Source organism: Conger conger, chromosome 3, assembly GCF_963514075.1.
Source record: "Conger conger chromosome 3, fConCon1.1, whole genome shotgun sequence".
In the NCBI taxonomy this organism is placed as follows: Eukaryota; Metazoa; Chordata; class Actinopteri; order Anguilliformes; family Congridae; genus Conger; species Conger conger.
In genome coordinates, this window is record NC_083762.1 from 57,170,945 (window position 1) to 57,196,957 (window position 26,013).

Here is a 26,013-nt window from a genome sequence, read left to right on the forward strand (position 1 = left end):
AATTGAATTCATTAAGCCAGATGGTAGGAGGTTTCTAACACATGCCATGGAAGATGTGTAAAAAGGCCACAGTGCCTTTAAAAATAGGTCCTGTGTCTCCTTTCTACACAGGACCAAAGTAACCTTGGAATTACTATCATGTACACTTAAAAATAGATGGCGTAACTATGTAAAGACTGCATTTAAAATGGAAGGTATTTTTGCCTTGTGCAGTCACATAAACTAAACAGAAAACATACACAGCAACACTGTTACAATGTGGAAAATATTTTTTAACATTTAAATTAATTTAAAAAAGAAAATGTTTCTATTATTAGATAAGTTGGTGCAGCCTCCCATGGCAAGGATAATGGCACGGAGACTTTTCCTACCGCGGTTGATATAGTTGGGAGAAATCATTTGGAGGGATCTTCAACCATTCCTTCATGTGGACATTTTGGGAGACAATCATGCAGGGACAGCCAGATTTTAGGATAAAATGTCCTGGGTTTCAGTGTAATCCATTATGCCATTATGGACCAGGGACAAGTGGCAGCAAAAACATCTGCTACCATATTTGCCAGTATGAGGTGTCTTTCCTTGAATGCCTCTCTCGTTTGAAGCAGACATGCAAACCGAAAAAAATGGCCAAAAGGTTTCATTTTAAGAAGGTCAATTACCTGAAAGTGTAGATTAACATCCATTTGTCTCTTTGGGTTTCCCCATGGTGATGGATGCAAAGATTTTACATGTGCGAGACCTCATTTTATAACCTAGCAAGTGATGGAAGGCCACAATAGGCCTACATTTGTCTGAGATTGACTTAAATATGAATATTTATTACAGAATAAATGTGTTGAAATGTTAATCATTGACACCTGTGTTTCTGAAGAAATAAAATATCATTATTTAATTTACTTTACTTTACTCTTTTCTTCAAAGTTCAAAATTCATCAAGGATGCCAATAATTCTTGACCGGACTATACATATGTGGACAGGCAAAATAAATATTTATATTTCATTCAGTTATGACACATGCAAAACTGATTGGTGCAAAGCAAATGCCATGATCAATTCAGGTTTTGTGGGTGCCAAAGGGTTTTGCATGTGTTAAAGGTCCTTGTTAATAAGGTCCTGAGTGTGCACTGACAGTTTTACATTGTGTATAATGAATGGTTCAGCATTGCAGCAGCTTGTATAAACTAGTCTTTCTCATGTCTTTCTGTAAGGTTAACTCACAATGGATTTTTTTGCGGTTTAAAGGCATTAAAAGACGCAAAAAAACTGTACAAACATACATTTTGTAGCCAAAGACTTCTGCACAAAGATCTGATGACAGATGCTAATTGATGGTCGAAATAGTATGGCATTCCACACAGCTGCCCTGGGTCGCATAGCCAACACAGCATATTGGCTGCTGTGAAGCCTCCGTGTGCTTGTGCACGTGAGAAGGTGGAGGGGGCGGGATCAAGTCTGACCGAGAAGGGAGGGGTTAAAAACCCCAACAAATCAAAATTCACTCATAGGTCACAGCATTTACAAGTCATACCCAGTACAGCATACAATCTAACCATAGGAAGGGTAAGAAAATTATTTAGAAAACAGGAGGCAAGTACAGAAAACAAAGTGGACCTGCTACACACAATTATGAACAGGAAATATTTGGTTTCACTTATTTATTTTTATTGAAAGTTGAGAAGTGCAACTGTCAAGTGCAATTGTATTATGTTACACCTTTTTCTGGTTTCTGGTTTGAGGAACATGCACAAAAACATAAGCATACAACTTATATGTAAATGCAGAATTCATGTCAGGTTTGCCTTATGCTGAGTTTGCTTTATATAAAATAAAATAAAATGTAAAAAAAAAATAACAGTTGAATGTCCGGAGTGTTTCACTGTCAGAAAAATGCTCACAATGGTGCAATGCCTAAAATAATTTCAAGTGAACAATGGTTCACAGTAGGATTTACTTCAGCCATGAAAACCAAGTACAGTTTACTATCACTTAAATGTCCTAGCATGTTGAGAAGGTACATTCCTGGGTTACAGCAAAAAATAGACTGCCCAAACTTACAAAGGGCGGTCCATTAACAGCCTCACTTCAAACTGTACAATTTCAATTGAAACAGACATGTCGTTTTCTTTGCCCTTTCCTTCTGCAATGGCAATTTCACAAAGTACTTATGCTAACTACACAAATATACACAAGCCCTTACCGAAATTCGGCAGAGCCAAATCATTTGTTTTTTTCCCCCTCAGATTGCACTAGGCGTTACTGGTTGACCAAAAAGAGAGAGAAAAAAAATATACAGCCTCAAATTAAAATGGGCAGGAATGAGGAGTTCCAAATGGAAAACACAGTGCGCCCCGGCACCCCAAAAGCAAAGGTTTGTCTCCTTCATTCAAACCAACATAACGACAACAGCGATGTAAAGATTACAGTCAACTTCTCTTTTGCCTAACCCATACCAGATGGGGGGAGCGTGATGGTCCTCAAAAAAAACAAAACAACTTCACATTAGCCACCAAGAAAGTGCTTGCTCATTATTATGCTCACAGCCTGGAAAATACTGGTATATTTACACTACAAAAAAGAAAAGGAAAAAAAAGAAGAAAAAAGGTAAGCATGGTAACACCTGCACAATTCTGGAGTCACCGATGAAAACTGACATCACTTGAAATCCTTTTTTTTTTTTTTTTTTTTTTTTTTGACACAGGCACAATGAATCTTTGAGCGGTCTTCACAACAAAACGGTCCTTAGTGATCCCAGCAGTTCTGTGGATTTTGGTAACTTTAACCTTGAAGCCTCTCTCTCGCAAAGACGATTGTCTGAAGTGTGAAAAGCATCTCGGGCAGAGGTGAGGAAAGAAAAGGAAAAAAGATACTAATGCTTTCTGTCCAGTTTGGAAGGGTAAATATGTGCAAATTGGGAACGGAATCCTCCCGTTGGCAGCAGCGGCCGGAGTTCTTCAGCGCGAACGTGGCGTGTATCTTTCCCTCGTTCGTGTGGGGGGGGGGGGGGGGTTTAGCAGCTGGAGTTCTTTTGCTCGGTTGCCCGTCGGGGGGGGCTACGCGGACAGCCCGGCGTTCTGGGGGGCCGTCTGCGCGGGCGGGGCGGCCGGTTGCGGTTGCGCGCCGGGCCCGGCCGGTACTGCCGACGGGGGCGGCGACCCGCTCTGGACCTGCGCCTGGAACTGGGCCAGCTGCTCAGGGCTGGCCAGGTTCTTCAGCAGGTTGTTCTCCTGCTCCAGCTGCGAGTTTCTCTCGATCAGCTCTTTGATCTGCTCTTTCAGGACCTCCACCTCCTCCCTCACCGCGTACATCAAGTGGCTCTTCACCAGGTCCTGGGGAGGAAGGACACAGACGGTAGGCGTTATGAACGACGGCCCGTTTTAATGCCATTTAACCCGTTACGGGCTAAGGCAGCGCAACTGAACTCCAGGTCCTGCGAGCTGCAGTGTCTGCAGGTATTTGTTCCTATCGTGCACTACGCCACCTGATTTCACAAATTATTTTACCTGCTTGGTTCAGACAATAAGCTAATTAGTGAAATCAGATGATGTAGCGCATGGTAGGAGCAAAATACCTGTATACACTGCAGCCCGCAGGACGTGGTGTTCAGTAGCACTCGACTAAGGAGAAAACCCATAGTATATCATGTGTATTGAAAAACGGTTATATGATCGAATACAAAGCTGGCGTCTGTTAAGGGAGATGTAATGTGCAGCTCGCATCCGCCCATAAGGGGTTAATCAAGAATTTCAATACTGCCACCATCACTACTAACCACAATAACAAGGTGAATAAGCCAATACAATAATACACTACACAGTAATGATTGTTACAACTCTACCTGCCCTATTGGTTTAATAAAAAGTCAAGGGCTATGCACTTAGCGCACAAGTCAGTAACATACAACATTCTGTAAATATCAATGCGCAAGGGACTCAATCTGTCTCAATGAATTTGAAAGAGTAAGATGGAATGATTGCTGCAGTAATAGCTCTGCTGCAGGCCAACATAATAAAGGGTGTAAAAAGTAAAAACACACTGAAGCAGGACTTTAGGAGATCATACATACACACTCAACATATTTTCTGCTTTACAAACTTATCATTAGCAGTCAGCAAAATTAGCCTACATTTACAAACATTTACAACAAGTGTTCTTTTTAATACCTTGTACTCATATAACTGGTGACATTTAATTTTTTGTTAGGGTAATAATAATAAAAATAATAATAACAACAACAACAATAATCAGAATAATAATTATATTTGTACTATGTCCGTTACGGATAAAGATAAGAATGTTTTCAAATGCAAATCTACATAAACTGATATTCAGCAACATTTTTGAAGCTAACAGCTGGAGCATACCGAGTACAAACATTTTTTGTTCATCTGAGAAATCCGTGCAGGGACACACCCCTCTTCAGTCCGTCACTATAAGAACAAAATGGCCTCCAGAAAAGCGAACCAATCGGTGATCATGTTATTTATAACAAGGCGTCAGAGATTCAGTGCTTGCCTAGCAACAGTAGAGTGACAGAATCGCGAGAGCCTCTTTCAGGCACACGTCCAAAATCGAAAGAAATCTTGAAATAAATGTGAGATTTTAAATAATTAACTATTTACTTGCCAACTCAGGCAACTTATTTCAAACACTGAACATTGAAAGACTGAAGTATTTTCACATATATATTCATACTTTTTCACACTAACATAAATTACTCTATTCTGAAACAGAGTTGGTCAATTCCGTTCTGGATGGGATTGCTCCCAACAATCACCCTGGCTAAATGAGCTAATTGGCTGTATACACCAATACTGGTTCACTCATAGATTAGATCACAGTTAAACATTTTATATAGGGACACAAGTCTTCGACTGTTATTCGTGCTTTTATGAAGAAATGTTGCGAAATTGCCAGATGGCTTAAAGGTTCGGGGTAATTGAGTAATTTTTAAGTTGGCATGAAAACCAGAAATTGATAAGGCCATTGTTGCCCACCTCCTGCGTACTTTTCATCAAATTATTTATACAATTTGAAAAATAATAAGCCAATCATTAGGGTTACGATATATTATCTGACAATAGTATTATTTGAGAAAAGTGTCTTGTTGTCCCGATTATTCTACATGAAAAGGCTACATAATATTCTATTACGCCACCGAGCAATTTACATGCAGTGTACTGCGCTCATTCGTGATGCATCAATTGATATGGATTATGTGATGTAGGCTACTCGAGATTAGGGAGGTGAGGACGACACAGAACCTCTTACGCAAGCAGTGATCTATACTTGGGAATCTATATATTCCAGGCAAAAGTATTTCACAATTACAATAACGCAAAATAATGTAGGCTACTTACCATCGCTTGTTCGATTTTGTTGTCTATCGCCACCACACTGGCACCCGAAGAACTGAAAGCAAACATAAACACGGATACATTAATACGCAATGCAACAGCAAGCATCAACTCCAAAAAGCAACCAAACATCATCGTGGAGCACACCGCAACAAAAATAATAACTCCATATATCGTACTGTTTTCAGTTTTCCAGACTTTATCAAGAAAAACCGAATGCATGTGAACAGGCTTTACTGTTTCCAACAGTAAACCGACAAATAGATTCATGTTTTACGCAGACACGGGTAATGTTAGTGGAACATTTTAGGCTGCATATAGAAGAATAGCATGTCTCTTTTGTTTAATAAAATAGCGTAACAATTATAATAATGCATGTAACAACATGATGAGCACAGCATTTTAATGTATGGTCATCTCGACTACTTGCAACATCATTGGTTACATTTTCTCCCTATGGACTGCATCAAAATGGTAGTAGCAGCATCGATGATAATAATTCAACGTCAGATTTCAGTAGTATTTGTAGTAAAAGCGGCAATGACATAATGTAGCTAATGCACAATTCAATTATTAGGCATTACCGTTGCTTTCAAGCATATCATTTGTGATCAATAATTAGCATTTTCTCATAAAAGCAGCGTTTACCTATTGTCAAGACTGACAGGCGAACTTTCTGTTCCCAGTAGTGATGATAAAAAAGAAATCGAAAAATGTCTCAACTGACAAACACCAAGATCCATCGCCACTGTGTAGCATCGGGTACTCATGCTATTTCGTCCACATATACCAAAGTGCAGCTTAACAGTCGTCCTCTCGACGCTGGCCAATAAATATAATCACATTCCTTTTTTGTCGCTTCGAGTGGCTTTCTTCAGTTACCCAAAAGAAAAACCTCGTATCCAGTGCTGCCTGGGCATGTACTAGCGCTGCACAAAGAATCTCCAAGGTCAGCTCATCTTCGCTTTGGTGAAAATCTGCAGCCCCCATGATATTTGCATAATTTATCCAAGAAAAACAGCGCACTACTGCTGCCCATTGGCGGAGAGACTCATTTGACTAGTCTATGCAGCAACACCCCCACCTGCAGCTCAGCAGACTCCAACAGGATAATATACTGTATTGAAACGCATATTACAAACTGAGCGAAGCTGGTTGGAATGACAAGACAGGTTCGGGTTTTGTCTGGAAAAGAAAGGCTGCTTTGAGGGATATATTCGTCAAAATTAGTTTCCCTTATAATCATTTTCATTCCGAAAATGGCGTTAAACTATACATTGCGAATAGTGCCCCCACCCACAAACCTATGGTAAATATTCCTATTTCTACTGCTTTCACACGTGTAGTATTTTGTAGAGTGGTCTGTTAAAATAGATTTGATTTCTGCAGGTGCATGGAAGATAATGGTTTACATCTGCCCTATATGCACTCATACTGCCGCCTACCGTAAAATACTTAAACAACAGGTGTATACCTTTATTTCACAAAAAGAAAAATCTTTACTACTTTACAATCTACGCCCAGTAACAATTAATGATAGGAAATTTTGAGCTAGGTATTACAAACGAGTTCTTCTCCTAATTATTTCGGACAGTACAGAATAGCCACCGATTTCAGACTACTGTGAAGGTGGACAACGTTGTAAGCACCTCCAACAGACATCAACGCCCATTGAATATATTTACGCCTTTCCTGTAGGCTGCAGTTATAAAATAAACCAGACACGAACACGAGAAAGTATTTAAAGTTTGTTGAGTGAAAATATTCTTTTACAGCTGTACATATGCACTCAGTGAGAACTTTATTGGTTACTTAATTCTGCTGCTGTAGCCTATCAACTTCAACACTTTAGATGCCCATAAAAATATGAAACACTGAACCATGAGAGTTTAGAAGGAAAGATTCCTCTCACAAAAATGTACAATCATATGAAAAACAAATGACATAAAATAACATAACATGCCATTCAGCCCTGCAATGCTCACCTCTTCCTACCACTAAAGTGTACTTAATGCTTAGTTTACCAAAAAGCTAAATAGTATCAAGCACCGTGTCAAGGCTGGTCTTGAAAACCCAGTGCCTCCACTAAATGTCCTGGAAAGCTATTCCACACAGTGACCACTCGCTGTGTGAAAAAATACTTCCTAATATCTGTGCGGAATTTATCCTTTGCCAATTTCCAATAATGCCCCCTCATTCTGCAAACAGAACTCACACTGAAGAATTGCCTGTAGTTCACTTTGTTAATCCCTTTAATGAATTTAAAAGCCTCAATCATATCCACCCCAAAGTCTCCTTTCACTAAGCTTAAAGAGATTAAGTATTTTAAGTGTTGCCTCATAACTTTTATTGTTTATACATGGAATCAATCTGGTTGCCCTTCTCTGGAGCTTTTCGAGCACCTCTATATCTTATAGTGTGGTCCCTAGAACTGCATACAGGGTGGTCTGACAACGGTATTGTATAAGGGGAGTATAACTTCCTTAGATTTATACTCAATACTCTTGGCTATGTATCCTAGCATCCTGTTGGCCTTTTTTCTGCTACCGCACATTGATTAGAACCTGAAAGTCTTTGATGAACTATTACAACGTGAGCACCTTCCAATTTTGTACCACCCATAAAGTAATCCTTTTATTTTAAAAGTAAGTTTCCGCCAAATTCTGGATTCTGTTTAAATCTTCCTGTAGTACTTTAGTAGATTCCAAACTGTTTTGTATCATATGTTTTTGTATCAAATGTTGCTGTTCAGTGAAAATAGAGGTTTCTTGTAAAATGGCCGGTGATATTCTGGAGTTTTTCTTGTGTTGTATCTGTTGTCTTGGACATGGAGATTACATGTAGTGCCAAAGTGGGCGAGAATAACTTTCTGCCCTACCCATTCCTGGCTTCAAAATAAGAGGAAAAGGAGAGAAATAAGCTATAAACTGGATCTGCATTCTACTGAATTGATAAATGGGTGATGCAGTTACAAAAAGAAAACTGACTGGAACGTCTGTGCATCATTTCCAGAAATATGTTTTCAAAGCTGGACACAACCATTACCATGGTGGAGAAGTTAAAAGTAGAGGGGGAACAGACTAACCAAACTGATCATCACTAAAAGAGAATGGTAGATCGAATTTCATTTGTCACTTGTTTTGTCAAAACACCTCGCCATACCAACACTGATTTGGGAGAACTCTCGAGAAGTTCACAGCGTTAACGGACTAAACATGGATAGCATGAGCATGGACTTGGAAATATTTTTGAATATATTATCTACGAATCTCATTTGCAATGTACACTTCTCAAATGGTCTAGCACAGTAACAGATTTCCCATATACTGTCCCATTATAATTGTCAACGACTGGACTGAAAGTGATTGTGCATGGGGTGACAGTATAACATCCCAAAGAAACCTGATAGGGACTTCTCATTATGTACCCTCATTGTAGAGACCGATTTATTGATTTATATTTCTATTGGAGGGTCCGCCTTGCAATAATCCATTATTGGAAAGATAGGCCAATATTTCAGTTTACAAGACAGAGAAAATGGTACTAGAACGTAAAACAAACAAACAAACATCAGTCAATTTGAGCCTGTGCTAGCCAGCAGGAGGGCTAGTGCATTGGAAAGAAAGAGTAAATTTCTCCTTTAAGTTTACAAGGACAGTGGGACATTTAAGCACTTTCTATGACTCTGCATGATGAAAATACTTGATCTTTGAGGACTGTGGGAACCTGGCCCAGAGTGCCACGCCCGGCTTTGTGAACAGTGTTCTCCGTGAGCTTCAGGGCTAACTGAGAGGAGAGGCGCCCTTGGACAACAGTAGAGGGACTTCTGGAAAGGCATGAGGATTAGGGAGAGAAGGATGACGGGAAGGATGAGTGTGTGTGTGTGTGTGTGTGTGTGTGTGTGTGTGTGTGCGCGCAAAAGTTATTTGAGAATATTGTTTTTGCTCAAGCACCCTGGGCTTCTTGGGCAGCAACTACAATATCAGATGTGTGGCAGTGCGTCATTCAAATTGACAACATCTGCATTCTGGCGACCTTTGCTGAGAACAGAACCCCCCTTTAATTCACCTTGACACAGTTTAACAGGGACGAGGATCATGATTCATGAGCCGTTCTCCAATAGCTGGATCAGCAGAGCTGCATCCGGCTCCCCTTCAAGTAAAAGCTCACCATAAAAATACACTGTTCACAGTGGCTCTCCCTCTACTAAGCCAAGCGTCCTATTCTCATGATAGGACAGCTCTTTCCTCTCCAATAATACAATTTGGTAACGGCTACAGAGCATTAATGTCATAAACACTCAGTGAGCACTTTATTAGGTATTTATTAGACATATTTTTTATAATTTTTTTTAGACTTATTAAGTATTCTGCTACTGTAGCCTTTCCACTTAAAGGTTTGATGTGTTGTGTGTTCAGAGATGCTCTTTGTGTGGTTATTTTCGTTACTGTCACCTTCCTGTCAGTTTTGACCAGTCTGGCCCTTCTCCTCTGACCTCTCTCATTAACAACACGTTTCTGCCTGCAGAACATTATTCTTTGCAAACTCTAAAGACTGTTGTGTGTGAAAATCCCAGGAGATCAGCAGTTTCTGAGATACTCAAACCACCATGCCTGGCACCAACAATCATTCCACGGTCAAAGTCACTAAGATCACATTCTGACATTTGGTCTGAAAAACAGCTGAACCTCTTGACCACGTCTGCATTTAGCATTTAGTTGCTGCCACCTGGACTGGCTGATTAAATATTAGCATTAACATGCTGGTGTTCAGGTCTACCTGATAAAGTGATCACTGAGCATATATAGGCCTGTTCTGTATAGGCCAATGTGTGATAGTGACAATGAGGGCATTTTTTCCTGTTGAAAATTAAGCCAAGTAAAAGTGAAGAAGAACTACAGGAGGACACCATTCACAGCCTCCACGGCTCTTCAACGTCAGGTTGCTAGGGACGACCACAGCCCTTTGATGACATCCCTCCTCCGTGTTGATTGATTTGTGTTGATTTGACTCATTGTAGTTACTTAGGAGCAGCAGGCAGCCACCATGTAATGCCTGTGTGGTTAAGGGCCTTGCACCAGGGGCCAACAGCTGTGCAGGTCTTATCGTGGCTACACCGGGGGCTTGAACCACCAACCTTCCAGGTTCCAGTCATGTACCTTAGCCACTAAGCTACAGGCTGCCCCTCAACTAGTCACGACTGGCTGACATCATCGAGCCTCTATGCTAACTCCAGTGTAGCCCGAGCAAAGAATCTGCGAACGTGCTCCGTGCAGGAACATTGAATGCCAGGGCCGGTAAATATAGGTTATTTATCCTACTTAAAGGCACCAGCTCTTCCAGCCCAAGCCAGGGACATTGGTAAGCAGCTCAAGGTAAAGCCATCCCTTCCGTCTTTGACGGGTTTAAGCAATTACTGGACCAAATATAGACCCCAAAACATGGGATATGACCCTTGTGCGTGCCGCTGTTGTCATCCTGTGTGTCCTACCACTGTCATTTTGTTCGGACCTTTCACTCAACCAAGACGTGTAGGTGCTGTCGGCCGATCAGAGAAGGGAACATCGAATGTTGACCGCTTCTGACAAAGGCAGTGCCCTGGGAATCACACACACAACCTCTGAGATACAATCCCAGTTCCCTTGCCAGTATACTAAACTGTCATTTTGATTTTGGGATATCCCTCACAGTTCCTTCTATGAAGAAAAAAAATATTTTCCAGCGCATCAATATAACTTACTATTATCACTATAACTATAACTATGGTTTTCTGGTTTTTGTTTCAACCTGCACGTTAATTACTAAATGCAAATATTCTACTGAAAAAAAAAGACTGTATACACCAATGCAGGCTCACTTCTATATCAAACCAGAGTAAAATGTGTTTTTACCAAGGACACATTCAGTCTGCAGATGTAGTCGATAATGTCACATCAAAATAAATGACTGGGCTAATTAAGAGCAGTTGTCAAGTCCTGAAAGGGGGTGTGTTGTTGTTCGAGTCTACGCTAGCTCTAGGGCAAGACAAAGCGCCTTCCCTTATCCCTGATCTTACCTGATGGTTATCGCGGCCATACTGTGCTCTATGCTTAACGGCAAAATCTAAAGCTAATTATGGCAAGAAACCACAGTTTCCCCATACTTCTTGCATCAACCAAGCCAAATTTATGAACATTTCACAAACGCAGATTCATAAAATAAATTTTTGTCCCATAAGCATAGTATTATTACCTTTTAATATTATAATATTATTTTGCATTCATGGAGGGACAGAGAGACATGCAGCTACCAAACTGGATAACAATCTCTCATATGACTTCCTTTGTAAGTGACAGGAGGTCCTGATAGTGACATCATCACAACAACAATCTTTTCAGTGCAAAGACATCATTTTACTGAGACACTGAAGAGTACTAATTAGCGATGAGCACCAGGAACTTCCAAGACAAAAAAGGAATTTACAGTTATGCAGCAACTTCACAAGGGGCTATTTTAGTGGTTAACATGCTGTCATGAAACACGATGGCTCGGTGCAAAATTCACACACCATCAGATGTTCTCATTAAACATTATAAAAGAAGCACTATCATTTGAATAATCTTCGTGCTTTTCGGCAATACCCTCAGCCAAAGGTCACAATCTATTTATTGTAACGTCCTGGAGATTCTCTGAAGTCGCTGTTCTTAACCTAGTTTAGGCTCTGCTGTAAAGAGATGCACAACTGAGACCTAACGATCAAGAAAGAGTGAAGAAATCCACCGGAATGCTTATGTGAGGAAGACACTATTCCTTGAGGTCTGCAACCTCTTTGTTGTGTCAATAATCATTGCCTTAGACATTGTTCCCTCTCCTCACCATCACGACGCGTTTCGCCCTAAAAACCCCAATAAAGCGCCACAGTAAAAACAGGAAACCACAGTAAAAAATAAAAAAAACGCCCGGACCGTAGCAGGAAGACCTCGGAGACGAGAAGGAAACCTAAAGCAAATTGCAGCCTGTTTGTCGACGGCTTCCCCTCGCAGGTTTTACCTCTTCAAGTGCTGTTCCAACTGCCAGAACAATAGCTTCATGGCCATCTCGCTTCCACCCGTCAGCAGGATCTTCGTTTCTCTCATTGATGTGTTAATCAGAGCTCCACCCCGGAAAACGCACGGGACCCCCTTTTCCCTCCCTGGCGGCGCTGGCCGACTCTCGAGGGGGCCCCCCTTGGACGCTGTATTCCCAAAAGGTGTCACATCAAGATTTTTGGCCGGGGCGGAGCTGGGCTGGGGGGCAGGGTAGGGTGGGGGGGGGCGGGGGGGGCAGGAGAAAAGCGCAGGCCCGTTCGGAGCTCGGCGACGACGGCTCACTCTCCAACTGTTTTTCGACGCGCAGGGCTTTGTGCGTCTCGCGGGAAGATTCGCCGACGACTGAATGAAAACAAGAAGGAGGCAAGCCGTGATGTCACAGCCTCCGGGGGGGTGGGGGGGGCAGGTCACGTGACCCCGGCGGTTACATAAACCTTCAGCAGAGATTAGGCTCCTTCGCGGTGACGGGTGAGCTCTCCACTGGCCGGGCGAGGCTGCCTTCCCATGCAAACATGCCCTCTTTGTGCCCCCCCCCCCTCCTTCTTCTTCCTTGTCTCCTTCTTGGATCGACTCTCGTCCTCCTTCTCCTTCTTTCTCACTCTCTTTCCATTCCATCTCTCTCCTTCTCCGTCTTCGAGTGAGCAGAGTCCCGGGGCTTTTTGTCTGGGCTCATCAGTATTCTAAGTGGATGCTAAAGAGGCGGTCTCATGTTGACTGCGGTGAAAGAGCTGCCCTCTTTTCACAATTACACCTGTTCACTTACAAAGAGATTCCTCTGTAGTGTGCTGAGGACATATGTATGCACAGTGAGGATTATATAAGTATTTGGATAGTGTACTCCAGCACATTGGATTTAAAATGAAACCATGAATATGAACTTAAAGCGCACCTTTAATTTGAGGGTATTTACATCTATGTTGGGTGATTGGGTGTAGGAATTGCATCCCTTTTTACTTTACTTTAAGGGACGATAAGTAATTGGACAGTTGGCCTCTCAGCTGTTTCTGATTGATCAAGTATAATCAATCAATTCCTTAAATATATAAGAAAGCTTTCAGTACATAGTCTTGATTCTAGAATCATTGCCCTGCTGTGGGATGAACCGCTTGATTTAACCTGAGCTGATAAGATGCTTCTGTACACTTCAGAATTCATTCTGCTGCTGCTGTCAGGAGTTACATTATCAACGAAGGCAAGTGAAGCAGCACCTGTGTTAGTTATACATGCCCAAACTATAACACTCCCCAACCCCATGTTTCACAGATGGGGTGGGGGGGTTGCTTTGGTTCTTTGACAGCTCCTTTTAGCCTCCCCACTTTGCTCTTGCAATCACTTGGACACAAGTCAATCTTGGTCTTCCCTATCCACAAGACCGTTTTCCAGAGCTCTGCAGGCTCCTTTAGGTACTTCTTAGCCAGCTGTAACCTGGCCACCCTGTTTTTGCAGCTGTTTGCTTGCAGTGTAGCCTCTGTTTTTCTGTTTATGGAGTGTTCTGCAGACAGTAGTCACTACCCCCTGAAGAGTGTTTCCGATCAGCTGAACAGGTGTTTGGAGGTTTCACTTCATTATGGGGATAATTATTTTTCCATCAACTGTAGAAGTCTCCCCTTGCCTACTGTGTCCTCTGAGATTACTGAGAACTCAAGTGTTCTCTTTCTCCTTAATGATGTTCCGAACCATTTCTTTTGGCAAGCATATTGCTCGGCTTATGTCTCCGACTGTTTGCTTCAATGACTGTTGCGGTCCTCAAGTTGACAAACACCAATAATAGACTCCAAAGGCAATCAATAGCCTAGAAGTCTGCACTTATTGTTTCAAATCCAATGTGCTGGAGCACAGTGCCAAAAGAACAGAAACGGTACCACTGTCCAAATACTTACGGACCTCAAGGCATACATTTATACAGTATATGAATATATATTGGGCCCTTTACATCGCCAGCCTCATGGGGAATTCAAAGGTCTCTCATCAGGCTTGTGATTGGTGCATTCGATAGGCACTGCACTTGATAGGAGGACGATACAGGGCGATGAACCCCCGCCACCGCTTCGCTTCGATTCCTTATTGCTTTTTCTCCAAGTTGTTTTGGCTGCGAGGCTGCAGCACCAGATCTGCACGGTGTGGACTCTGGCTCGAGCTGACACGCTGCGTCATTTCTAACACGCTGCACGCATTTTAAAAAAAGAAAAATTTAAAAGAGAGGAAAAAAGAAAAATACTTGACAGCTTCTGCATATTTGATTCCATCCACTCCTCACGCTCTGTTATGCAACTGGCTTTATTCACGATGGAAAATACAGAGGGGGGGAAAGAAGAAAAGAAAAAAAAAAGGCTGGCAAGTCATCCGTGCTGTTCTTCAGAGCGGATGCCTTCCTGAAAGTTTGTGCCTAACGGCGCGTGCCTTCGGCAAAATGGATATCATCGTTTACCCTCCCCGTGGCGCGTTGATTGCTTTGCTAGTGATTGAATTTCAAGCGTGATTTAAAGTTCCAAAGTAAAGCATCTCTCAGTCTCAACCTGTGGGATGGCCTTCAATTTTTCAACAAGTTGACTAATACACTTCCATAGTAAGGTAACAGGTCCCAAAGCCAGCAACTGTACCGTGCCTATACAATGCAGATTGCCACCATAGGTTAAACCTTAGACAACAAGTCAAAAGCAGGGGTGGCAGGTATAAAGTAATGCAAAGCAAAACCTGTTCATAACAGGATTAACCGAGAGCAGAAATGCCGCAGGAGAAAAGGCGACAAAGGCCCAGGATGGCAAAGAGAAAGAGAGAGCGAGAGTGAGATGCCTACAGCTATGTCATCGATGCCCCGCCTGTGTCTTCCCTCTCTTTGTCTGGAACCATAGCGGTCTTTACATGAAGTGGCAGATGATTCTGAGCTGTGATGTAAGATTGCCCAACCCCCTCACACTGACTTCTTCCCTCTCCCGCCAAAATAAAGGCAATCGCAGTACTCTTCCCAGCACGAAGGTACAAACGTAGGCAAGGGCCACTACCCATCTACTGGGGTGAAAACATCCAGCCTGTTCCGGGCACAGTCCCGAAGACTGTGACCACGGTAACGACACGGGGAGTCCGGAGCGTTGCATTCTCCGAACGGTATTCCAGCGATGCGGTATCGGACAATGGCGGAGATGTGACGGATAGAAGAGAGGCTGCTTACGCTCTTTATAACGTCCCCACCGCAGAAACCCACTCGAGCATGAGCCACGCTTCCGCCTGAGTTACTAACGCGACCCCATCCGTACGTTTATGGATATATCATGTGCATTGCGTTTTTTAAATGCCATTTCCGTCGTCCTTTCTTGATATGAACTTTCCCAAGGCCCTTTTTATATAGTTAAATCAAGGTTTTTTTTTAGGATTGCTGTGCTTTCCTAGGGTATGCCCCTGCGGTTACCCCTCGCGGTCAGGTCTCGAACAGAAGCACAGCACGGGAGAGGCAAACTGTCATAACCCATCAAATCAGGTTAGCGCCATTCCCGTCAACTTCGCGAGAAGATAAGAGATTCGAGGGGAGAGAATTCAAGCAACCCATAAAGCCTACCTCGTGAAAATACCTTCTGCGAATGTACAGATTAAGAATTTATGACTGGACAGAGCCATCTGGCCATTACGCATCAGCCAACCCACACAACACGCTCGCTCTCGCGAAAGTCTGAGCACAACGCGCCCTCTCAACGCGGTGCTGTAAGCAAACTAAGCGTGCTTGTCCGTGAGCGATAAGGACAGGCTTGTGCTTCTGTTTTGTGAGTTCTGGAAAGAATTTGAAAAATAAGTTGATGCATACCGGACGGTTTAACGGCAAGTAACAGCACATGGAACCCGGGCGAGAGAGTGTCTGCGGTTTTACCGCCATCTCCGTGTCTCAGAGAATGTCAGTTTGGGCCTAAATGTTGATGATTTTTCGTTCATAATGTGCATCAAAATGGTGAATATAAAAATAAAAAAAACAGACCAAGAAGATGCTTCTACATGCTTGTATGACCAAATCAGTAATCAGTTGGATATAGTCTCTATATTTAAGATGACATGGCAAAATAGAACCCACTGTAAATGTTTAACCTGTAAATATGAACTTCTAATCATCAAGTCCACACCAAATGATATCCTTGCAATGTTCACCTCTAAATCCACAGTCTCATATCCAAATCAACGCACGTGGATATATGTGCACGCCATTCTCACACACACACACACACACACACACACACCTAAAACCTCACACCTAAAACCTCTAGCCTAATTATTTTGGAAAGATCTCTCTAAGGTATGTTCTCCAACCATCTGCCATTGCATAAATTTTTGAGAAGTCCTTATCCATAAGAAAGTCATATTGTATGTTATGTACAATCTATACAGTTACATAGGATATTTAATAAAACAATTCAAATTCAATCCATGCCATGGTTCTTGGACACCAAGCTACCATGCACCCATGTCCAAATAGCACAGTTCACAAGGAAAATAATGTTGTGCTGTTAGCTGTCGTTGACAGAAGACAGATCATTCCTTTTGTTTTCTTTCCTTTTTTTAAATTGAGGCATGTGCAGTTATTTTCTCTGCTGTATTGGTTTAAACATTTGAGACTGACCCTTGTCTCTGTAGTCGGAAAACAATTTTTTTTTTTTTTACTCAAAAATGGGTCTTGGTGTCAAGCTTTCTCTGAATAAAAAGTACTAAAAAAAATTTAAAAGAAAAAAAAGTCTGGTTTTGCTTGAGTAAGCAGTGATTTAATAACACAGATTGGAAACCTGGCTGCCATTTTATAGGGGATTAATTTTCATTTGGCAACCATACAATGGTGCAGGAATAATAATGACTTTAAAAAGTACCATCGAGCCCACAGACAAGAAAAGTTCAATGACCTGAAATTGTGATCCCTTTAATATTATTTTGAAACAACCTACCAGGCCAGCTAAATTAACTGAATTGGACCGTTTGACATTAATCTCTATTAAAGTAACGTGACTATTGGAATGGTCTAAATATTTGCCACGCAATGAAACAACTTGCCAAAATTAAAACAAAAAGGGGGCTGGTTCAATGACATTCTCTGTCCTCAAGCAATTCCAGCATTGCCAGATATTGCTTGTAATTATGAATAACCACATAACGGGCCAGTTTCATGCTGCCATAAAAAAAATAACAATAATATATATATTTTTTAAATCGATGCTTATTGAGAGCGGTAATTTGCAATAATTCTAGAGGCAAATTATGGACATGCACTAATGAGCGGCATTAGCATAAAATTAAGAATTTATTAAACTGATATTGGCAATTGCCAATGCCAATGCCAATAATACAATTTAAATGCCTTTTAAATGACTTTCCACCCATAGCTCCGTGAATCATACACAATTTGTTTTCTGGTGCTTTGGATGGTTTAATAGGTGCAAAACCATTGCAATCCTTTTTTGGATGGACACCCCACCCATTTCAGGTCCTTTGCCATTACACTACACAGCCATCCATCAGGAAATGAGGAAATTAATGTACCGATTCCAAACATCAATTCCATACGTTAGTTCCAGAATGTTCTAATGTTCGTACAGGCCATCCTGGTGTCCTGTCCAGCCCCCTCAACAAGAGGGTTTCTGTAAATCCATTAAATTGTCTCTTCACTCCCTATATGCCTCTCTCTTGCCAACCCCCCTTTCCCACTCCCTTCATCCCTTTCTCTTACCCCGACCCGCGCTTTCTTTCCCGGTCAGCCTGTCCTAATTCCAAGGCGCGAGGACCGGTACGATCCAGTTTGCGAGCGGGGAGAGGAAAAAACGGGAGGGGCTTCAGAGCTGCCAATCAGGGATGGAGGGGGCAGGTGAGGGTCACAGTGACACGCGTTGCCGTGGTCCATACATACTACTGCTAGAACGCGCTGATCTTTCCAACTGGTTTAAACTGGCTTTGCCGATGCCTGGGCTTCTACACAAAGAAAACGGCAGCGCGCGAGAGGGAGGGAGGATAGCCCAGTACACAGAAAATACCCCACACCATAAACAAGCCCACAGGAGCCACCCCTCTGGGTTGCCTGTACTGTGTTCCCCGAACACAGACCCCCATGACCTATTTTTGGACAAGTTGGCTAACTTTTATCACTACATCACTGGAGGAGACAGACTTCAGATAACCAACCAAACAAGGTCCTGATGGTCAATACTGAGTTATGAGCTGTGGTGGACAATAACATGTGTGAGTCTGGTAAAGACATAACCCTAAAACATGCAAATCTCTGGTAAAAGTGGTCTTGGACCATAACCCTAAAACATGCAAATCTCTGGTAAAGGTGGTCTAGGACCATAACCCTAAAACATGCAAATCTCTGGTAAAGGTGACCCTCAAACATAACGCCTGGTAATGAGCTTTGACTATCGCCCGTAACCATGCATGACCAGGGTCAAAGTAGCCATCAGACCCTGAAGTTCATGGGTCTTAGATAAGACCCATGAATTTCTAATTCCCTGCACAAAGGCTGGGATGGAGAACTGACCCGCGACTGCCCCTCTGCTGTGACCTGTACTTCCAGCAGGAAGGGCTTCTGAGACATGAGCAGACACTGAGCCGATGCGTAGCCTCCTTCCGCCCCCGGAGGCAGTGAGAATGCCCAGTGCACTTGCCTGAGGGAGGGGGTGTGCCATCAGGGAATGCTACAGTTGCTTTGTAAGCTCCTTCTACCAAGAGGCTTAGGAACGCGAGTCAGGAACCGGTGGGTAACGAGAGGGGTGTAGGGTAGCCCCAAGGTGGCGCACGGTAAAAATAGCCGACTGTATACAAAACACTTCCTATGACATTTACACCAGCCCGCTTAAACGCTGCACCTGTTGCAAGTGCTGTGCTTGTTGACATTCTGACGTGTGTATGTTATGAAGAATTTTTATTTCATGTTTCTGCATGTCAGGCCATAATGTAAATTAAATGTGGACCGTCAAGTCTATGCTGTGAAAGCGACTATGTCACTGTGACCACTGAAGACACCCAAATGCAGAATATGGTTACCATGTTTTCAGGTGTGTGTGTGTGTGTGTGTGTGTGTGTGTGTGTGTGTGTACTTCACCAATCGGGAAAGGTGGATCTGGGAGGCGTCATTGTATTTGGACTGTGTGACTCCAGTTGGTTTGTATGTCACAATGCTGATGATGTTTCATCTGACCAATACTGTACTCTTAAACTCCAACACTCATCTAAACACTCATCCAACACTCTCGTAGGTCAAGGTCCAGCTATTCCTTTGGAGCTCCGCGATTGGCTACGGTAGGGCTTTTTACGAGTGGTGTTCGTCACGCATCAGGGCAGACATCAGACATTCCTCCATTATCTCAGGGAATATCGTATTTTAAATGCCTAGTTAGAAATGCGTGGTGAAAAACGAATGGCACCAGTTTAACGACAAGACTATCTGGGTTAGTGTATTGATGCAACATAAGGCAGACCTAATCTGCATATGCTTTGCATCCAATATTTCCAGTTAATGAAATATAATTCAGATTCAGATTCAGATTGTTCAGGCTTATTTTTGTCACCTTTTCCTGAATGGAACACGCTCAGCTTTGATGCATTTTAAAGATGCCACTGTATTACCAGTTTAGTGCAGAAACAGGATAATATTGCAGAATTATTCTCAGACTATATTGTCCTTTGAAGTAAAAAGGAATGTGTAATTAAATAAGTGTGCACATCTAATTTTATGGTAATTCCAAAAGATTATAAAATTATCTAATGCCCAAAACCATGTTACCATGACATTTAATTAAGCACCTCCCTGATAATTGTCTTCTTTTCATCTTAATGTGGAAAGCTTTCTCTAGTTTCAGTGGACCGGTGTAAATTTTGGCTAGGTGCAGGCTCGGTTTCGGTTTGTTGGCAGAGCCAATGACGCTGCAGGCTTGGCTTGGGCTTGCTGGCAGAGCCAATCACACAGCAGGCTTGGCCTGGGCACGCTGGCAGAGCCAATCACACAGCATTCTTGGCTTGGGCACACTGGCAGAGCCAATCACACTGCATTCTTGGCTTGGGCTCGCTGGCAGAGCCAATCACACTGCAGTCTTGGCTTGGGCATGCTGGCAGATCCAATCACACTGCAGTCTTGGCTTGAGCTCGCTGGCAGAGCCAATCACACTGGATTATTGGCTTGAGCACGCTGGCAGAGCCAATCACACTGCATTCTTAGCTTGGGCACACTGGCAGAGCCAATCACACTGCAGGCACGCTGACATTCCCTCAGAATCAGCTCACCCACATCGATTACACAGGATGATTTTGAGGAAACCCTAAAGCAGGGATCCCCAATGTCCTGGGGGTTTTGTTTTAGTTTCACATTAAAAGTGATTCAGACCCAGAAAATCAGGTCAGCCTGGTAATTAGCTATTTTAATTGATGAAATTAAGTGCCAAGCAGCAAAAAAAAAAAAGAAAAGTGAACGGACCAAGTTTGGGGCCCTGTGGCTTTACAGGGAGGCATTACGGCCTGGGAACAGCACCCACACTGAATGTAGCCGTAAAAAGCGGTGGGTGGCGTTGATGTCATTGGCCAGTGCCGTATGGACTCCGCCCTCCCTGTACTGGCTCTGTGTGCTGCAGAGGGGGGGGGGGGGACCTGGGCGTGGGGGGTCGTTACGGAGCCCAGCCGGTTTGAACCAGCCCGTGGCAAACCCTGGCAAAGATCCCGTTCTGCCATGTTCCAGCCAGTCCCTCTTACCTCCGCTTCAACCCCTCAGGATACAGCCATCCTTTACATCCCGGAAAACGTACATCTTGCGTCACATTCGCATTCTATATTTAGTCACCCGCCTCGAGAGAGTTAATACAGCTTTGGGCGAATTCAACGCATTCCAGTACTGGGGTAAAGGGATGCTTCGCGCACACACAGTCCAGTTATAGCCTGCAGCTGGATATTTACTGGAGAAATTCGAGTCGAGTGCCTCCAGGGCACAATGGCAGCGTCCTGCCGGGGGTTTGAAGCCATAAACCGCTGGTTACAAGCGCAGTTCTGAACCATTAACAACAATCGTGAATGTGTTATGATGCAGAAAGAGGAAAACTCAAACGCACTGAAAAATGACGGCCGTGCGCAGTCCATCAGTACAGATAAACAGACTGATATAGCATGTAGTCACTATGGTAATGTATTTAGTTATGCACTTTGCCTTATATTTCTTCTTGCTGTGTGTCTTTGTTCACTACTCGACCGTCACCAGAAGAGGCCTATCATTTTAACGTTTTCTTTTCATTTTAATGTCTTGACCTATGATGTTATCAAGTAGAATATAATAATAATAAGAAGAAAAAAGCTGGGACTGTTGTGCTATGCCTCCTGAATTCACAAACATAATAAAAAAGCCTGCGTCATCTATTAATCACACAAATTCATTCTGAGTCATCCTACATCATTGACTTTGGCGTATTTTAGAACTAGGCTCAACTAATATTAACGTGGCCAGTCTTTCAAGAGCATTGTGTTTCACTGTCCATACCGAATAAAACAAATAAAATGAAATACTGTAAAGAATCTCTTACCTTTGGAAGTCAGGGAGGGTCCGGCCATTCATGCAAAGAGAAAGAAAAGAGCAATCAGCCACAGCAAGATTACCGTGAAGCCCACAACGTACAGTACAGCAGGGAGCGAGAGTTAGCCTGCCTCACATAGCGCAGTTGCGTCAAAGTCTAATGTTTTCCCAGACATTTCCGGGAAAATACAGTACATTACCGAATGGGCCCTGTGGGTGGGGATGAATTATCTAGCCTGATAAATAATTCAATCGAGGAGCTAAGAAGCGAAGGGAAATGGCGACGTCGACTGAAGGATCCTCGAGGCACTGCGTACAGGACTGCCGCATGACTTACGGGTTTGGCACAATATGTGCAGGGTCAGTCTGGCCTTATCACCAGTACAGTCCAATGTACCCGAGTTCAGAGATCAGCAACTCGTGCTCCTCGAGGGCTGAGAACTACTGGTTTTCCACCCTCCCTTTAGCTGGGAGTTTGGGTGTGAAGGCTGTCTGGCCAATTGGTTGCGCTAATTACCCGGGAGGAAAGAAAACCAGGGCTGGGTTTGGACTGGAGGGCCAGAGTTGTTGATCCCTGCTCTAGTCCAGCAATGTCCAAACATGTTGCACTGGAGGGCCGAGTGTATGCTAGTTTTAATTCCAACCAATCATTAGACTTGCTGATTTTACTAAATGAACATGTTAACACAGAGGAGGGAACTAATTGGTGAATTTAGCAGGTTTATCGATTGGAATGAAAACCACCATATTGGGAACCCCTGCTCTAGTCTAAAGAACACCGTAGACTATGTTCTGATCTGCAAACTCAAGAAAAAAGTGACAATGCTCTGAATGTTCAACATCAAAATCACCAACTGATTTTTGCCAAAAATGTCAGTTAAAACTTTATAACTCTTAATATCTCAAAATGATGCCCACTTCTCAAAACGAGATAAAAATGAGAAGAAAAAAACGTAGCCAACACCACGGTCATTTGTGTGAATGTTTCCATCGATTATGACGTGTGAAATATGAAGGGGAGAGGAGGCAAATCGGCGATACCACAGTTCAGGGCAGCCTGTTTGCGCGTCGCACGTAAGCATTGTTCAGTCGAACCCTGGTCCCTCGCCCCCACTCTCCCTGCCTCTCTCCGTCTCTCCACTGGAAGCGTCACGCAAGCGGACATCTTGCGTAAAGTTAAACATCTTATGAGTCACTGGACCGAACGGGGGTTCTCACTCCTTTCCAGTGCAGGAATCCATTACCACGCAGTATGCTGTGTGATATTTCACACCACTTCAATAAAGGTCACGCTGCCATTAACAAGCGTTTTCTTATCTTTGTTTGCCAATGTGATATTAATGCACGCAAAGGCTGCCATTGTTCTTTTAGATTCCGTAAACAGAGATTGCCGAAGGCCCCAATAGTGCAGCGCAACAATGCTGCCATCTACAGGTAAAATAAGAAATTACAGTATACTGCAAGACTTTGAGGCAAAGCACCAATAGAAATAAGGAAATGAATATTTAGAAGTGAACAGTGCTTTCTCATGGCTACTCTCAACTAAACTTCTGATTTTAAACGCTTGTGTCACAGGATTATTTTTGATGGGCAGATCACTGGCATGCTTTATGTAGAAAGCTTCATGTTTTCACAAAACATCTCCAAAAGCTTAAAACCACTGCATAAAATATGCATTTACGTGCACTCAACTATCGGCATTTCTGCGTGCTGGCATATGACGCACATATATTGCAAATTATATAGGAATTATATTATATTATATAGGAATTATATAGGGTAATTCTTATGGTCAAGTATCCAGTTGTGGATTTTTCTGAGAGTGGAGAACATTGGATTTTAACCTACACTTTAGCCTACACTTATTACAGCCGCTTTCCCACAGTGTACCAGCATGGCCTGTCCTGTATGCTTACAAACTGGAAGATTATTATGTGCAGCAACAGTGTGGCATAATGGGTTCAATCAACTATGGCCAGACTGGACTTGTATAAACTTTGTCAGAGTTGAATTAACGCTAGATGCTTTTACTGTGTTAGTTTGAAACTCCAAGCATGCAGGCTCTACCCTTGAACAAGGTACACAAATTAATTTAATTATATAATCAATTATTTACCAATAACTTCATCAGACGAAATGTGGCAAGACAACATTTTGAGAATTTGCAGTAAGTTAATCAATTCAGGTCACATTGTTATTTTTCGGGGCAAATAAACAAATAAACTAGACCTAGCCAGTTACTCCAGTAGAAATGCAGTTGTATCAACGTAACCATCAGTTCTTTTTTTATACCACTAGGTGTCACTAATCAACTTAATTTAACTTGCTTTTTCAAGACTATTTATTTTGCGGCTTTGAAAGTCTCCAACAGAACACAGCAGATTATCACTCTGATTAAATGAACAACGTCTTTCAGCTAGAAATCTTAATCTCATAACAGGTGCTACAAGAATTTAGTCACTGCTGATAGCTGGAAATGGGTGATTTGCCATCATTTCTAACAAAGCCCATTCCAGAATGATAAGTAACTAATTTTATTTGATACAGGTAGCCTATTCATCATATTTCTCATGGCTTGCCTTGTAAAGTAGTCACTCCTTGCAAAAAATACGCAACCTGGTCCAGAGGCATTTTAAAGCTGGTCTCCAAGGCCGAATTTTCTTCACGTTTTATCAGTGCAAGGGGTTTAAAAAAGATTCTGGGAAAGACATTGCTCAGACTGTATAATAGAGATGACAACATCGTATGACCTATTTTCAAGGCAGAAGCACAGAGCATTCATCACTCAGGGAACAAAGAGCCCAGCCCCAGCTAAGGAGTTCTAGTCACAATATACACTCACTGAGCACTTCACTGGGTATTTATTAGATGTATTTTTTTAGACTTCTACTGCTGTAGCCAATCCACTTAGAGTTATGATGTGATGTGCGTTCAGAGATGCTCTTCTACATACCACTGTTGTAAAGTGTGGTTATTTGCGTTACTGTCACCTTCCTGTCAGCTTTGACCAGTCTGGCCATTCTCCTCTGACGTTTCTCATTAACAAGGCGTTTCTGTCTGCAGAACTGCTGCTCACTGGATTTTTTGTGGGGGTTTTTTGCACCACTCTTGCGCCAACTCTAGAGACTATTGTGCATGAAAATCTCAGGAGATCAGCAGTTTGTGTATATAACCACCCTCTCTGCCACCAACAATCATTCCATAGTCACTTAGATCACATTTTTCCCCATTCGGATGCTTGATGTGAACATTAACTGAAGCTCCTGACCCATATCTACATGATTGTATGTATCGCACTGCTACCACACATATTGGCTAATTAGATAATCAAATGAATAAGTAGGTGTAATGAAGTAAAAATGTTCCTAACAAAGTGCTTGGTGCGTGTAAATCAGGGATTTATTTAACTCCAGTACTTCATCTAGCCAATCTCTAAGTTTTCTAACCTGACCAGTGGGTGACCGTAGGAACCTAGCTGCTAAGTTTGGTGGGTTCCAGCAGTTTGTGCTTGGATAATGCAATATCAGAAAGCAGCATTCATTTGTATTACCATCTGATTTTGAGTTTTCTGAGCTCGATAATGTTTCATTTCAATACGTCAATAATATTAAATTTCAATAATGGCAAAAAATAAATAGCCTATATAATAAATCTGAATAAATAATCTAAATAAATGATAAATAACCATGTTAGTAAGGTCTTCCTCTACTCTGCCTACCCAAACACGGCACAGTATTCCTGGATTAATACAACTGTCCACTAGAGGGCAACAGAGATTGTATAATTTAAGAACCAAAAAGACCGAAAGACTTTACTGATGAGTAAGAGGTGAGGTGGCTGACGGACTCTTCCGGATGCCACTCCCACCCGCAGACGGTGACCACGCCGGCATTCGGAACATGCGTGTCATACGGCAGCGCCCGTTTAGTCACCAGAAGACGCCACACCTGTTTAAATCAACGGCGGCACTGTTTATTTGCAGAGTCTCTGTTGACAGACCAAACAATCAACATCTGCTCGGTTCAACAATTCAGGTGCGTATCTGACGCCATAAAGGACTTTAGTGCGTGCTGATAATAA

At 42.5% G+C, this 26,013-nt stretch overlaps 1 protein-coding gene across 2 annotated transcripts in view; it reads right to left on the minus strand.

Annotated features, from left to right (window-relative positions):
- Positions 1–1,641: 1,641 nt before the first annotated feature.
- The window catches only part of tsc22d1 (TSC22 domain family, member 1), a 51,149-nt gene continuing 26,777 nt past the window's right edge, over positions 1,642–26,013 (minus strand). Inside the window, exons 1-3 of one of the 2 annotated variants that reach the window (XM_061236479.1) lie at positions 6,004–6,376; positions 5,359–5,410; positions 1,642–3,327 (exon numbers count right to left, since the gene is read on the minus strand). In XM_061236479.1, the coding sequence (XP_061092463.1) occupies positions 3,052–3,327; positions 5,359–5,410; positions 6,004–6,125 (450 nt within the window). In that variant the 5' untranslated portion in view covers positions 6,126–6,376 and the 3' untranslated portion in view covers positions 1,642–3,051. Of the gene's footprint in view, positions 3,328–5,358; positions 5,411–6,003; positions 6,377–26,013 lie in introns of those variants that run through there. The other variant, XM_061236478.1, reaches the window with a different exon arrangement.